The following is a 16,148-nucleotide window of genomic DNA, read 5'->3' on the forward strand; positions in this document are numbered from 1 at the left end:
CAAATCCTGTAAAAATATCTCCTCCTTCTCTAATTTTACTTGACCTTTTCCCTTAGCCTTCCTACAGATATGATAAGGGAGAGTGATAAGAATGATCCACCTGGGTCCTTCCCGGAAAAGAAGTCCAAAAGCTAAGTTAAGTCACCTTAGCCTCATCAAAGAGAAAAGAGATCATTGAGGAGCACGTGGGCATTCTTCAGAGGACCAAGTCAAGAAATGTTCTGTCATCGAAGGAACTGCCTCAGATCATATCTGGTGATCATGCACTCACTCCATAGCAGAATCCAAGACTGGGCCTTCCTGCCTGCCTCCCCACAGACTCCCTTCACCTATACTACTCGTACGTAGTATATCCATCTCTAAGCAGATTGCAAAAGGGAAAGAATCTTCTTTAAAAGAGAGGCATGGACTTCTAGCTCTTCTCTCGCCACAGTTGTATCCAGAGGTGTGCGTGTAAACTCTTGTTGCTCCCCAGAAGATTATGCAATGCTTCATTCTCCCACTGAGGTATGTTGTGTTTTCCATCCAGTATTTGCAGCTTACTGGGAAAGTGTTACCATTAATGTGCAACAGCTTTGTGTGTGTGTGTGTGTGTGTGTGTGTGTGTTGGAGAAATTTTCTTTATGTTTTCATTTGGATTTATGCTTATGCAACCATACTGATTGCTCCAATAAAAACTAATCCATAATCTTAGCAATGCTGAATTCATCACAAGCAAATATGTGCCAAAATGTACAACATTTACTTGGACTACTCTGTCACCTTCTTCACAGATGTTGGTAGTGTGATGTGAGGGCAAGGAAAGGGTGCTGATATGGAATTTTCTATCTTATTCTAAAACAGCTGACCTGATAGCAGAAGTTCTTCTGTCTCTTTTGAAATACCATCCAATTCAGATTTGCTCAGCAGTGTTCTGGGCATATTTTCTTTCTCATGGCCACATCTCAGAAATCATAAGAACTGGAATGTGGCATATCTGTCACACATGCAATGTGTACTAATTGCTGCTAGCCTACTCTGAGCTTAGTGGCTCAAATGTACTATGGAAAGCAAAGAAGCAAAACCAGCAACAAAAAACTATAAATCATGTTTTGTTACAAGAAGTATTTCATAGTATAACTTCAGGATTAAATCCTGAAGATTGTAAGTACTTTTATTAAGATGTTAAAGACTCAATATTTTAACTGGAATTCAAAATCTGAAGTCCTCCCTCAGCTCATTTTTAATAAATACCAGAAAAGGTCTCTCTGCCTTTCATCATCTTCAGTAGTGAGCTCAGTACGTCATTACATTAAGACGTAATTCAAACTGTCTTGCTTTGTGCATTATTATTTAAGTGGAAGAAGCTACAACAAAAAAATAATAGAAACAACCCTGACATGTCTGTAAGTTATAACATGATGACAGAAAAGAAAATCCCTCACAACAGAATATAAAAAATCATCTTTTCTTTTTGACCCAATAGCTTTCTAAACCTCATTCCTAGTTGGCTTTTACCTTTTTGTAGCAGTGGAAATACTCTCCAGTGCTCTTTTATTCTCAATATTTGTTAATGATATGCTCATTTTCCTTAACATTAAGACTAAGTACAAGATGGCCTAATTTTGAAGAGATGCGCTAACCAAAGCCTGTGAATGTTAACATGCAGAATTGTTGTTAGAACATATTACAAAGGATAACTAACGCTAAAGTACAGTAGTGCCCAAAGAAGAATACTTAATTATGAAGAATACATGGTAGAAAATAAATTAGTTGGTCTCCAGCTAGGTTAAAGACAACTCTGTATTTCAGTAGAGTAGCTAGATCTAAATCATTCCAGACTTACTGAGTGTTTGCAATGGTGCTTTGTTTGTGTTGTTTAGAAAATTATTGCCAAGTTAGAGATCTGGAGCTTATTATAATTATGTGCATGATATATACAATAAAAATAAAATAAGCTGATTGAAATCTTAACCAAAAAACTAGAAGCAAAAAAATGTCTCATTGGTCACAGACATAACAAGAAAAAACAAGCAACTCTTTGTGTAAGCAGTGTCTTTGAAAAATGACTTTTTATATTTATCATTACCATCGTACACATGGCTGTGAGTTGTTATTTTTTTTTCTTAAGAAATTGCCTTTAAAAACAGTCATTGTTTTGACAAAGAAGTCTTTCAGATATGCCCTGTGCTTTCAAAGGATATTTTAGCTTTTTCCTTCAGGAGTGACAAAAAAAAGAAATAGTGTTGCTACATATTATACAATATGTAGTATAAACAGTTCTAGTATAGATACATACTCGGTAAGACAACTAAAGTAACACATTTATAAAACATGTCCCAAAATCACAGGTTTATCTAATAAATAAATAAGTAAACAAAAACAACAACAAAGATTTAACAGAAACGGAGAGAGAACAATTTAAGAATGTGTGGGAAAATAAATTTGATTAAGCTTTTTAAAAACCCTCTAATTGTTCTTGATTTGACCTCGTTCCTCATAATTTCTGGGGTTGAAAAACTGTATTTTTTATTTTTAAGATTTTTCGTTAATGTTTGCAGATCTCTGTGGATAATGAATTATGTCCAATAGTAGACTAATGTAAGTTAATCCTTAATCTTTGCAATGCTGAATTCATCATAGAAAAAGAAGTGTCAAAATGTACAAAATGGATTTCCATTTTGCTTGAAACTATCATTGATAAATCTTGATATACTTTCTATAAAATTTGGAAAGTTTATTTGTATGTTACCCCTTCAACTTGATGAGAAAATTGGTCTGTCATTATTAGACATCAAATTGTTATTTCAAACAATTTTTATCATCTTATGAACCAGTCCAATCACTAACTTTTGAACCCATAATTCTCTTTTTAATTAATGTAAAGATGTGGATAATAAAACGATCAATGCCTGCAGTAAAACTCTTGTATCCAGCTATTGCACTTCTTTTAATCGCTAGTTCCTGAAACCAAAAGCTGCACTGATGATAATTACTTGGTTGAGTTAGGCCCCCATGTAACATAAAGTTACATCTGCCTCTGGGATAAATAACAGAATCTTTTCTAAATGATTTCCAAACTTCATAGCTCAATGTTAAGATGAGTCTTTTTCAATCATCTCAGGTAGCATTTTTTGTCCAGTGACACTTCCAAAAGGAAAGCCAGCTACTTAGGGGATCTTTTAGTTTCTGAATTTTAGGTAATAATAGACATTCATTTTACTATTCAGAGTGGAAGAGGAACTATTCTCTATTTATCCACTCTGCCTTTGAAAACAAGTGCTTTCTCTGATCATCTGAGGTGACTTTTGACTCTGCCAATCCTGATATTTCCACACAGATCTCTTTAGGGCTGAACTTAGAAAAATGTGATATGGTTTTCATTACAGTTTCGTAGGCCATTCAACTTTTCTCAGCTGCAGGATTTTGTTGTTGTTTTTTGTTTTAATCTTTGTGAAATTTTAGTCAGAGAGAGATGGAATGATACATTAGTTGTAAGAACATTTTTTTTTCCAAATAGTATTTTAAAATAAATAAATAAATAAACAAACAAACAAATAAATAAATAAAAGAGTTTGACTATGATCACATTTTTGTTTTAAATGAATACTCTGAGGAAGAAAGAATTACTGAATTGGTAATTTTGAAAATGACCAATTTAAATCTAGCTGAGAAATACAAATCTAATTTGTATTACTGAGAAATTATAAATACACATGCAGGAGAAATTACCCCTTAGTTCTGTTGCTAAGTACAATTTTTGTTTTCTAAAATACTAATTTTGGTGTTGTAAAATAACATGATAATGCAAGGGACAATAAATAACAGTATGTGCATTTTAACACATTTGCCTTAATGATTCAAAATTTTTCTTGCTTATTAACACTTTAAAATATCTCTCTGGCTCTTGAGAATTGGGATGTCCTTGCCCCTCTTGGACCCTACTCTTGGCAATTATTATTATTATTATTTGGCTGTGTGTCAGACTGCCCCTTGCCCACATCCACAAGGATGCTCATAGGCATCTTAGAGTGCCTGCTCTTAGAGTTGAAAGACTTTTGGGAATGTCTTGCACTATTTTTGTGATCACTGTGTTAACCCTTTTCCTTCTCTGTTTTCTTATAGCTTAAAATTTTGTCTTGACCTGAGAGACAGGGGGGAAGATCATCGTCTGCCACTAGGAAGAAAAAAATACTTTGTTGAACAAAGGAAATTTCAGAGATGAGGGTTAAGTGCAACCATTTCTTGAAGCAAAGAAGAAAGATAGTTGGAAATTGAAAGAATTTTGACCAAGTAACTTGCACTTCATATCATACATAGTTAAAGAATTAAGTGCTTTTAAGGTTAATTTGGTTAAGTCTAAATATGCAAAGTCTAATGATAATACTAAGAAAAATATGATAAAGGGTTTGCTTTAATTTTTCCAGTCACAAATGTCATGTAAGGTAAGTCTTATTTCCATTCTTCTGCATGTGTATCATATCTCATCTGCTTACTATACCTTTAGAAGAGCAAGTGATACCTAGCATGGGTTTGGCATTTCACTCAGGCAGGTTCTAGAAGAGATAACTGTTCATGTGCACTGCTGTTATAGAACATAAGAACTGCAAAATATAAAATCAGACTGAAAACACAAAGACTGAAAACACTCCATATCATCTGTCTACAATTCAAACAGAATCTAATACAATTCAAATAATTCTATCTTTTTTTTTTTTTTTTTTCCAGAATGATGTTTGACAAACTTTTGGACTCTGACAAGAAATAGGCTCTTCAGGTTACTTTCTGTCTTTCATAAGCTGATCTTAATAAAATTTCTATGCATTCACACTTACAAAAGCTAGCATAGCTTTTACACAAGCCAAGCAAGAATGAATTAGCATGTTTTTCTTCCAAAGGTATGTTTTTGTTCGTCTTTCTCTTGGTTATAGAGATAACACTTTCTCTTTGAACTTTGTTTAAATTGGGTGGAATATTTAATTCAAAATCAAGAAGTTAACCTGAAATTCTTATAAATTTATATATAATCTGGTTATTATAAATCCTGCCATTACTTGGAATAAAAATGAATTTGCAAAGATAAGACACACAAAGCTAAATTGTTAAGAGACTTTCCTTCCTACCTGAAAGAAATAAAATTGTAGTGTTCATCTGGGAGAAAGACAGAGCCAAATACATATGCACATTGCCTTGCTTTCCTTTCTTTCTTGCCAAGTATTTCTCCTTCCTACAGCTGGCTGATCTAATGGAGGCTCAAAGCTGACACAGGAATTATACCCCAAAGGATTAACTGTAACATTTAGCACTAGCTCTGTGCTGGGGAAAGTACAGCTCCATACCTCTCTTAAAGGCAAAATACTTACAGAACTCTCTATGTACTGTGTCATCAAACCAGGCAAATTTCACCCCCACCCTCAATATTCAGTTTCCTTTCCTTTTTTAGGCAGTGAATGTGTAGGAAGTAGGGTGAGCTTCTGGCCTGAGCCACTCCCTTCCTCTTTTAGGCTGTGCAGCTGTGCATTTGCTTTTATGAACACGTGCAGATAGACTTGAACTTATTTTGTCTGTACTCCAGGGTATGTGGATGTGAGCCAGCTCCAATCTGTCAGTGAGTTGGCTATATTAGCATTGCAGTGTACCAAACCTGCTGAGCTCTGCTGAGACTGTGCAGTTATCGCTGAAGTGTAATGACACATTCATGCATCTTCATAACTTAGAGACTGGATGAGGGCTGGGTCTGGCCAGATCAAAATCTTCATAGAGTGTGTATGGATGTACTGCTGGTCTTTGTCTACTACTTCTTCACAAAGTGAATAATATATAAAAAAAATAATGGAAATATGCCTCTTAAGCATACCTTCACTTCCTTTATGTTTAAACTTCAAGCATTAGGGGGTCAAGCTAAATGTAAAATGCCTATAAGAGAAATTAAGGACTATTTGTGCTCATTTAATAGATTATATATATATATATATATATATATATATATATATATATAATCTATTAAATATATGTTTGAATTCATTTGACATTACTTTAGTCTTTAATTGATAATAATTTACAATATACAAGTATAATCAAGTTCCTTTGGATTATTCAAGATGTGTCTTATGAATATAAAGGGGAAAATATACAAGAAATGCAAGTTAAAGATGGGTAGAATTAAGATTTAAATAGAATACTCGTCTAATAGTTTTGTCATAAGATGATCAAATCAGATGATACAGGTTATTCAAGTACGCAATAGTTCACAAGAAGAATCTTTAATAGGAAAACTAAAAGGAACCAGATTCAAACAGGGGAAGAAAAAAAAGATGCTCAAAAGTTTGCTTTCCAATAATTAAAAATACCCATTCAAAACTCAAGGATTTTTATGTAATGAAGTCTGAAGTACTGTCTGAAGGACAGTGCAATTGAGAGAAATATCAAAATAAAATTATTTTGTTTTTATTATGTAGATGGAGGGTGTCTTGAGTGAGCTTAACATTTAGATTTAGAAGCTTGAATTTAGGTATTGAATTTATGTGAGTTACTCATCAAAGCTCTTTGTATTCAATGTTCACTCAACATTGTCACCAAAGTTTAAAGATTCAGAAGACTGGGTATGGGTATGCATGTTATAGAGAACTAGATCACTTCCTAGACTTTACTGATCATATTGTTGGAGCCTCCATAAGCTCCATAACGGCAGTTTAGCTATTTAGTGCATATGTCAACAGCTATACTGGTAGTTATCTACACTGTGGTATCTAATGCTGGAATTAAGCCTCTGACTTCTGAGATTAATACAGCTTTAAAGAATGCATGTCAGACAAAAGTATACTGTTAGAAAGGGGGACTAATTGTATTGTAATTTTATCAATAGCACTTGGGAGTGCCAGATAACAGTCAGATGATATCTTATTTAAAGATATGGGTTAATATCGGGAAGAATGTATATTTGTATAAGATTAATTAAGTCATGCAGTTCTACACACTAAAATGTTAAGAAAAAAAAAAAAAAGTGCATCCTCTATGTATCATCCTAAATAAATTTGAGAGAATGATCTATTTTGATCCACTGTGCCAGCCAAATCCTTAGTAATTCCCCCAAGTTATGATTTGGGACAGGAGGCAAGTCTGTAAAGCTCCCAGTTAATTTTCCTTCTTCATTCTGAACAGAACATGGTCCAGAGCTACAGCAGAGATGAAACTGGACTAGAGCCTCCTTTATGCTATGTTTTTTCCATACTATCCCAGCAAGCTTCCATCCCTATATGTTTTAAGAAATACATGTCTAAGGTCATTTCATGCACTTTTCACTGAAGAAATCACATATATTATAATGATGTATTGAGAGAACAGGAGCTCTCTCGAGAACATATGGAGACAGAGATGAGCATCTCTCCAATGCTGCATAGTGTGTTTTCACCAATGTGCTTTAAAGCAAAGTGCTAGTATGTTCACAAGCATGAGTTTGCTTGGAGAATCTGGGACCACTGCCTGACAGACACATTTAGCACAGTAAGTAAAGTAGTAATATATTTAAGATGGAGTTAAATATATATATATGTATATATATATTTTTTTTTTATTCAGGTTACTCTTTTCTGGATACCTGTACTTAGAAAGGGAACTCTGAACTTCAGAAGAACTGAATCCCTGAAATACCATTTGGCCCAGCCAAGAAGTGATGTACTATGAAATATAGGTCCCAAGAGAATCTTTGGATGTCAAACATGTGTCTAAGAAGTAGCACATTTCAGCAACTGAATGTCAAATGAAGGCTGGAAACAGTATGTAGAAGTGTGAACACAGATCTGTGGACCTGTAAATACTATACACCTTGAAAAATGTAATGCCATTAGTCCCAAAGCTCTTCACATCCCAGGTTTACAAACTTTTCTTCTGAGAAAAGTCGAGGCCAGATTTAGAAGTAGGCTGATGGAGATAGTGCTTTGCATGCTTTCTCTTTTATAGTCTGGATATATTCAGCCATTCATCCACAACTCCAAGGTATTGATACTCCTCTACAAAGAATTTGAACAGGGATTTTCAGTCTTTCAGAAAAAAAAAAATAAATAAATCTCTTATCCTTTATGCTGTTGGCTTCCTTGAGCTGGTTCTTCTTATGCCTCTTATGTTTCACCTGTTTCAGTTTTAATAAAATACAAAACCAATTATTTGTTGATTTAAACTTCTCTGTGGTCCCTAAGAATGGTTTCTCTTTCTTATTATTTCATAAGTTGTACAAGATAAAATGTGTCAGAAGAATACATTAATAACACTGAATGACAAAATACCCATGATCTAGCAGTTATAACACTTTCTTGGAAGGTAGGCAACATAGCTCAACACTCAAAGGAAAAATTAATCTGAGTCATCATTATAGACATAATGGAGATCCAAGTGAAATATTTAGAATTTAGAATTAACATACCTGATTCCTCCTTCCCCCCCAGTTACATAAGAAAGCTATTGTTCAATTGGAATAGTTTGAAAATTCCCCCAGGAGAGCAATAGTTGTCATCCTCACCTCAATAAGGTTTTATCCATTTAAAACAGAATATTCAAAGTTAAGCTGTTTGAAACTATAGAGCTTGGCTGGAAAATGTTTATATATACACACATTGAAGAACAAAGTAGAGATTTCAAAACTGTTAATAAGTTAATAGACTCAAGTGTGCTTCAGCAACACAGAGACCAATGGTCTGGTGTCTGAGAGAGTAATGTAAATAACCTGAGCAGGATTTATCTTAACAACTGTTCCTTCCTACAATACACCTGAGCTAGTGTCCTAAGGTTTGCTGGTAATCCTTAAAGAAGAATAGGGAACTATTAATTACCCCATAAAGTAAAAAACTAATGTGAGACAGATGATCTGTCCCCTACCTGTTTATTACTATTGACTACATAGAAAAGGTAACTAGAGATGTAGAAAATCATTACAAACCTGCAAAGACACACAGAATAAAGGTCACTGTCCTTGACCTTGTCCCTGACTTTGTTCTTGTGTCCCATAAATATGTGAGGTTTTTAGAACTCTGTTGCTTATAGTTGAGCCAAAACTACCTCAAGCATGTCTTTCTTCAGTCTGGTTTGCCAACTCTTTTCTTAGGGATTTTTCAGAAGCAGAGTTAAGCAAAATTATACATACATATATGTATACATATATGTATACATATATGTATACATACACACACACATTTAAAGGAAATTAAGGACATTACAGGCTTTTGTAGTTTCCCTGTTTTGGTTAGAAAATGCAAAAGGAAGGGGCATAGTTAGTACACAAATTCTTGTTTGTTTCTTTCCTTTCAAGATTCCTTACCATTCCTAATGAACTGGCATGCAGAATAGGAACGTCAGTTCAACACAGTATAGACAGACAGTGACATATCTTTCTCTCTCTCTCAAAAAAAAAAAAAAAAAAAAAAGTTTATTTGTAGTTAGTACAGTTCTTTCCATTATGATTGGTAGCAAACCAAACTTCGAAGTTTTTCCATTTTCAGCAAAAAGAATCTCGAGGTTCAGATGGCTTTTAGTGCTTTATAAGAACTCCAAGGACCTTTTGTGTCTCCTAAAGCCTTTTAGAAATTTCCAAAGAGAGCACTGTGTCATGCATTTTCTAAGACTTAGAAAGGATTACTATACTATACCTTTTGTCTAGCAATGAAGCAGATGCAAATCAAAACCAGAAATGCCATGATTTTTTCAAAATGTAGTTCAGGTTTAGATTGGCCAAGTAATAAGCTAAATATCATTTTAAATTATTACATTTCCATTACTCTATTTATGCTGTTGGATTTCCAGTGACTATTTTTACTTTCAGTTCCTTGAGGTTATTTATCGTATTTTTTTATATATTTTTATTTTTTTAGTACTACCAGGTAAGTTACCTTGCATCAATAGTTTTCATGCAATTCAAGTTTAGGTCCTGATTTGAATCCAGACTTGAGGAGATACCACATTGCAGAATTCTGAAATTCTGTAATTTCCTCTGTTTTGATCCCTGTGTTCATTTTGAACTTGAACAGTAACATACAACAGCAACAAATCTCTTAAGTTTTGCAAAACTGTATGTTGTAGAATTTAAAAGTGAGATCTAACCAGGAGACCCAGCTGGCTCTCACGGGCCCAACCCAGACTTCAGGGACTCCCTTACTTCAAAAAGTAGAGACTATTGCTATAATGTTTTCTGCTGAAAACTATGATGAGTGATGAGCATGATGACAGTACTACTTGGTATAGTGAATCCAAGCTAGACTGTCTCATAATCCAGTCTGAAACTGTTAATGTAAAATATTTTACTCCTGGGGATTTCTAAATCTCAGGAGCAGTTAATTAGGAACACCATTTGTGGTTTATATCCCCATGGTCTCCTGGACTATGAGTTTTATGTTAAATCAAAGAATCATAATAACAAATGCTTTAGGGGTGGAACAAAGAATCAAACCTTGAAGTCTGGCTTCAAGATTTTCAGTTTCTTTGTTGACTGCATAATTTCAGAAAATCTGCTTTACTCAAAGAGTTCAAGAAGCAAGAATGATTTTTCCTTTTTCCATCAAATATAAGAATTTACTTGAATGGATATAATAAATTTACTAATATAAATAAAAGCTGCAGCAGATCCTCATTTTCAATGTAGATTCAAATACTGAACCATTTGAACTTTGGATATAAATCCAGAACGAACCAAACGCCTTTTTTTTTTTTTTTTTTTTCAAGAAAAGTATCTTGATTCCAAATTCTTAGATTTTTGACTTCCAATAAAATTAATGAAAGGCATATGGAAATACAGTAAAGGAGAAGAGGATTCATGCTGAGCTGAATATAAAAGCAGTTGTGAAACCTATAGGCTCAATGCCAGACAAAAGATCTTCCAAATTCTGTCTGAGCAACCAGAGTTTGAGACAGATATGGGATTTCCAGACCTCAAAATCTGTATGTGTGCACCAGGAGATGATAGAATTAAGAAGGTGAAGAGAAGTAAAAGAATCTGTTGCTAAAAGGAAAAGTATAGATCATTTTATACTACTCAGTCTTTATTCAGAGGTTCATGCAATACTGCAGGAGCTACTTATAGATTTGGCAGTGGAGAAGACTAACACAAGTTCTGTTTTATGCTTATATGAAATGAAACAACAGGGACCTTAAATAAATAAATAAATAAATAAATAAGTATTCATAATAACCAAAAGCCAGGATGTGCAGCAATAAATATTTGGCACAGCTCAGGAGGAGTAATAGGGTTTTCATTCATGCCTGTGTAATATAGAAACCCTATTTGAAACTCTGCTCAATCAAGACCTCAGGCTGGAGGACCTTGTAATGAGCAGAGTTCAACGGTTCAATGTTTTCAAGATTATATGCAATGTTATAGTAAAACAGCAGCTTTCTTCCAGCTTCCTGTATACAGACACTGATGTTTCACAGTGAGAATGATTTAGCAGAAGATTTTCATTCACATCCATAGCAGATTATTGTAAACCATGCAAGCACCTTTTGTCCGTTTGAGAAACAAAAATGGGATACCAATACAAACTACACATCTCATGTTTTTTTTCCTGTACAGAAACATGTGAAATACACTAATAGATTCTGTGCAAGCGAGAAGAGAGGAAAAGAAAATACTTTCCACAGCATCAGAGCTGTAAAAGTCCATTGCCTAGAAAGGTGGCTGGTTCACACAGCCAGAATATAGGCAAGCTGTGCTAGAGGCTCCTTTTTATTGTGTTAGGGAGTGGACATGAATACATGTCTTTAAGAATATAAAGGAAAAATAAAGTGATGCCAATATGGTTGAAATAGCTTTGTACCCTGGAGTGTTTAAATTCAAAATTTCAAATGAGTTACTGGAATTTCTATGTCTAACTCATACTGCATAACTAAAACATGCAGTTTCATGGGTCAGAGTACAGATAAGAGTGTTAAGCAATGAAAAGGGGAAATAAAATAAATACTAAAATTGAGATAATTTGTTTTTGTATAAGTTTGCTTAGGAAAAATAAATTCCATCTCCAGTCTGTGGTTTGACTTGTTTGTCAAACCTTCAATGACATTCTGAGTTCAAGCTACAAAATTGCATTTGCAAACAGATACAATTGTAATATAATATATGATAAAGGAAGATAGACAATATACCCAGGTCTTTTTCTCCTTTGCAAAAAAACATGTTTTCCTGATCAGCAGAAGAGTATTTACATCTTTTATATTGTTCCATACAACAGTAATGGCACTTTCCCACATAAGCACATATACTGTGACAACTTTGTTAGATGTCATCACAGAGAAAGGTCATGATATCCAGAAAGAACCAAAACTGAATTTGGGGGATTGATGATAAGTGGGATAATAATAAACTGAAATTCAAATTAGAATGTTAAGAATTAGATAAGAGCAATTATGTTACAGAGAAAAGACTGTTTAGTTGTAAATGTATAATTCCTGTACATAAAAGAAAATCAGAGCATCACTATTCATCACTAATTTCCTGAAACTGTGGAAAATTTAAATGTGATCCCAACATATATCTGATCAGGTATTCCTAGTAGAAAGAAGGTAACTTTAAGGCAATATGATCATGGCTTCTGTGACCTCATTTGCAATCTATGAAAAGGCAACTACCTATATCCAAGAACAACTGAAGAAAGAGCAGCTAAGATAATTGCCAGAATGGATATCTCATTCCATGAGGTGAATAAAAGAGCCTAGTTTCTTTAGCAATAAAAAGAGAAGATGGACATGAATCAACATGTCATTACTATGCAAATTGGATTACTTGAATTAACTAAAAGTTATTAAATACTAGGCCAATCAATGCAAATAGATAAATTAAAAAAATAGATGACTATAATCTATAAATTAATTCAAATAACATGGAAAACAAAAGGATTCTATCTAATTAAAAAGATGCTTTGGAACATCCAGTCAATAGAAAAATTAGGATTATAAATGATTTTAGTATGGGGCTGGACAAAATTATTAAGGGGATTTTTCCATATAGTTAAAAGTAGTAACAGTAGACTGAATGTCTAGTGAATGCTGCCTTTGGTCTGTTTCTCAAAATTTATGTCTAACAATTGTCTATGTAATTGTTGGAGATGGGTGTGGTGGTTTTACTCAACTGGGCAGCTGAATTCCACCACAACCATTCTCCCACTCCCCTTACTCATAAAAGGGAAAGGGGGAGAAAATACAATGAAAAGGGCTCAAGGCTTGAGATAAGGACAGGGAGATCAAACAACAATTATCATCATGGGTAAAACAGTCAGCATAGGGCAATTAAATTAATTTATTGTCTATTACTAACAGATCAGAGCAATGAGAAACTAAAAGCAAACAAAAAACATCTTCCTGCCATCCACCCTCTTCTACGTTCTTCCCCTGAGAGTCTCAGGCTAACAGGGAATGGAAGCTGTGGTCAGTCCCTAACACTTTGTCTCTGCCACACCTGCAGGGTCATTCTCTGCTGCTGCTATGTATGGGGTCCCTCCCAAGGGATGCCATCCTTCCCACACTGATGCTGCATGGGCTTCCCACAGGCAGCAGCTCTTCAAGAACTGCTCCAACATGGGTCCGTGCCATGGGATCCATCTGTCAGGAGCAAACTGCTCCAGCACAGCTGCCTCATGGGCAACAGCTCCCCCCAGACCCCTGCAGGAGCTCCTCTCCACGGGCTGCAGCTCCAGCCCAGGGCCTGCTCCTGCGGGGGCTCCTCCATGGGCTGCAGCATGGAGATCTGCTCCATGTAGGACCCATGGGCTGCAGGGGGACAGCCTCCTCCACCAGGGGCCTCTCCACAGGCTGCAGGGGAACTTCTGCTCCATATCTGGAGCACTTCCCTTCTTCTGCACTCACCTTGGTGTCTGCAGGGCTGGTTCTCACTCTTCTCTCTCCCAGCTGCTGTTGTGAAGCATTTTTTTTTCTTCTCTCTCCCCCTCCACCCCGCCCCCCCACCCCCTCTAATATGCACTCACAAAGATATAAACAACATTGCTTATTGGCTTTGCTCTGGACAGGAGCAGGTCCCTTTAGAGTTAGCTGAAACTGACCCTCATCTAACATGGGGCAGCTTCTGGACTCTTCTCACAGAGGCCACCCTGGCAGCCACCTATTACGTAAACCTTGACGTGTAAACCAATAGAATACAATGGGTAAGTCTTGGTTAGCTATACCTGTTGGATCTTCACAAAGGATGGATTGTTTCAAACTTCTTGAACTTCTGCATTCTGACTGAGCTGGAATTAAAGCAAGAGCAGCTGTTCAAAACAGTTACTTTACTTAGAATAGAATGAGCAGAATAAATCAACAAGAGGGGATCCAGTAAATAATACAATTTGTGACAGTTATTTTTTCAGATTTTTTCTTGTATACATCAAAACTAACTTCCATTTTAAAATAAGCTAATAAGCATCTTTTTTATATTTTTTTTTTTATGTTTGTTCCATGGCTTTACTTATTTTATAAACAGATCCATCCACGTTATTAAAAACTTGTCATAGTTCAACAGCATAATTTACATAGGAATTACATCTTAAGGTAATGTGAGATAAGGTAGTGTATTCCTCTGTTTTGAAGTACTTGGTGCTCGATAGAGCTAAACTGCTGTTATTAATTTCTTAAGTGTTTACTGTTTGCCAGAATGTATTAGAAATAAAATACATTGATATCATTGATATAATTCTTACATTCTGACTTCAGTAAAATGATACTTTGATACTGAAGCAGGAGATTTCCAAGAGTGTTTCTCAGTCCTGTTTGGAAATGATTCACAAATATCATTTCACAAATATCATTTTCATTTGTTTTTATTTCACAACTTTCATTTCTCTTCCTGTATCAGAACTTTATAATGCATACCAAAGATAGAAATGGTAAAATCTCAGAGACTTTTATGCAAGTAAAATTCCTGCTTTAGACAGTTGAGATGTTTTGTCTGAGTTTGAGGCAATAGTTTTAATGCTGCATTAGATGGAAATTAATGTGAGAGTCTGATGGCTCTCTTCAGACTTTGTTGAAGGATGTTGGACATGTAGATATGCTTTGCTTCAGTTTCACTTCATTTAAATGGAACAAAGTGATACCTTCTTTGTAAAAAAATAAATAAATAAAACTATATCTATTGGTAAACAAGGCTACAGATGAAAGGAATATTTGATGAATTATTTTTTTTCTGATTATAATTATTGTAAACATTATCGCACTTTCAATTACACTGGCGAATAGTCTTAGGAATCATCGAATAAACTTAATTACTGCTAAAATTTTATCCTAGTGCATATTCAGTTCTATTAGATTCCTCTGAAACTTCCCATCAGTGGTAATGTGCTTTAGCATATGTTTTTCCAAAGAGATTTTTCATAAACTGTGTTCATTTTTATATTACTGATTAATGTGTCTGGTATATTTGCATCAATTAATAATTAAACTGAAATTTGTATCAGAACCACAATTGTTCACACTAGAATTCATTCCCATACTGTTTATTTCCTTATGTCATAATTGTAAAATCTAACGAGTATTTTATTAAGGGAAGGTGTTCCCTCCCAAAGACTGAGGCCAAACACAGCTTATTTCTGAACAAGGCTCTACTGTTTGACTACTAGCTTTATATCCAATATAATGGGCTATAACTACGGTACTTGACATACATCATGTCAACTGGTACGTGTAGCTTTTTTTAATTAAACATATGCAACTTGACAAACCTAGAGGCCTTCCACATAAAGCAGTTTCAAAACAAGATATCATTATTGTCTGTCTTCCATCCGTAGCTGTACAAAATTCTCAAGTAACAAAGGTTTCAATGCCACCATTTATATGAGTCACTGAGATATAAACAAATTATTAAAATGAGCGAACATGTCATTTAACAGAACAACAGAAAGGCAGTTTGTCTCCATTCTCAGACAAGAAGAAAATACTTTTATTTTAAAAGAAATACAAGGCATTTCTTTTAATCAGTTCCTACTTACTATAGCTGTAGCTCTAAAATATCACTTAGTGTTCACACAGTGTTGAAAGATAGGCTTTCTAAATAATTTCAGTGGCAAACTCTGAGGTCAAGTCCTAGAGTAATTGCTCAAGCAGCACAACTAGTATATACAGATCTTGAAACTAACACCTATTCCCAGCAAGGAAATTCAAAATAACAGATTTGGTTAAGAGGAAAGCATCTCTGAATGCTA

At 34.7% G+C, this 16,148-nt stretch overlaps 1 protein-coding gene across 1 annotated transcript in view; it reads right to left on the reverse strand.

Moving 5' to 3' along the window:
• SEMA3C (semaphorin 3C) overlaps nucleotides 1–5,232 on the reverse strand; it is a 152,137-nt gene extending 146,905 nt beyond the window's left edge. Inside the window, exon 1 of the mRNA XM_068669916.1 lies at nucleotides 5,103–5,232. Within this exon, the coding sequence (XP_068526017.1) occupies nucleotides 5,103–5,157 (55 nt within the window). The 5' untranslated portion in view covers nucleotides 5,158–5,232. The remainder of the gene's footprint in view (nucleotides 1–5,102) is intronic.
• Between the last annotated feature and the right edge of the window lie 10,916 nt (nucleotides 5,233–16,148).

This window comes from Anas acuta, chromosome 1, assembly GCF_963932015.1.
Source record: "Anas acuta chromosome 1, bAnaAcu1.1, whole genome shotgun sequence".
NCBI lineage: Eukaryota > Metazoa > Chordata > Aves > Anseriformes > Anatidae > Anas > Anas acuta.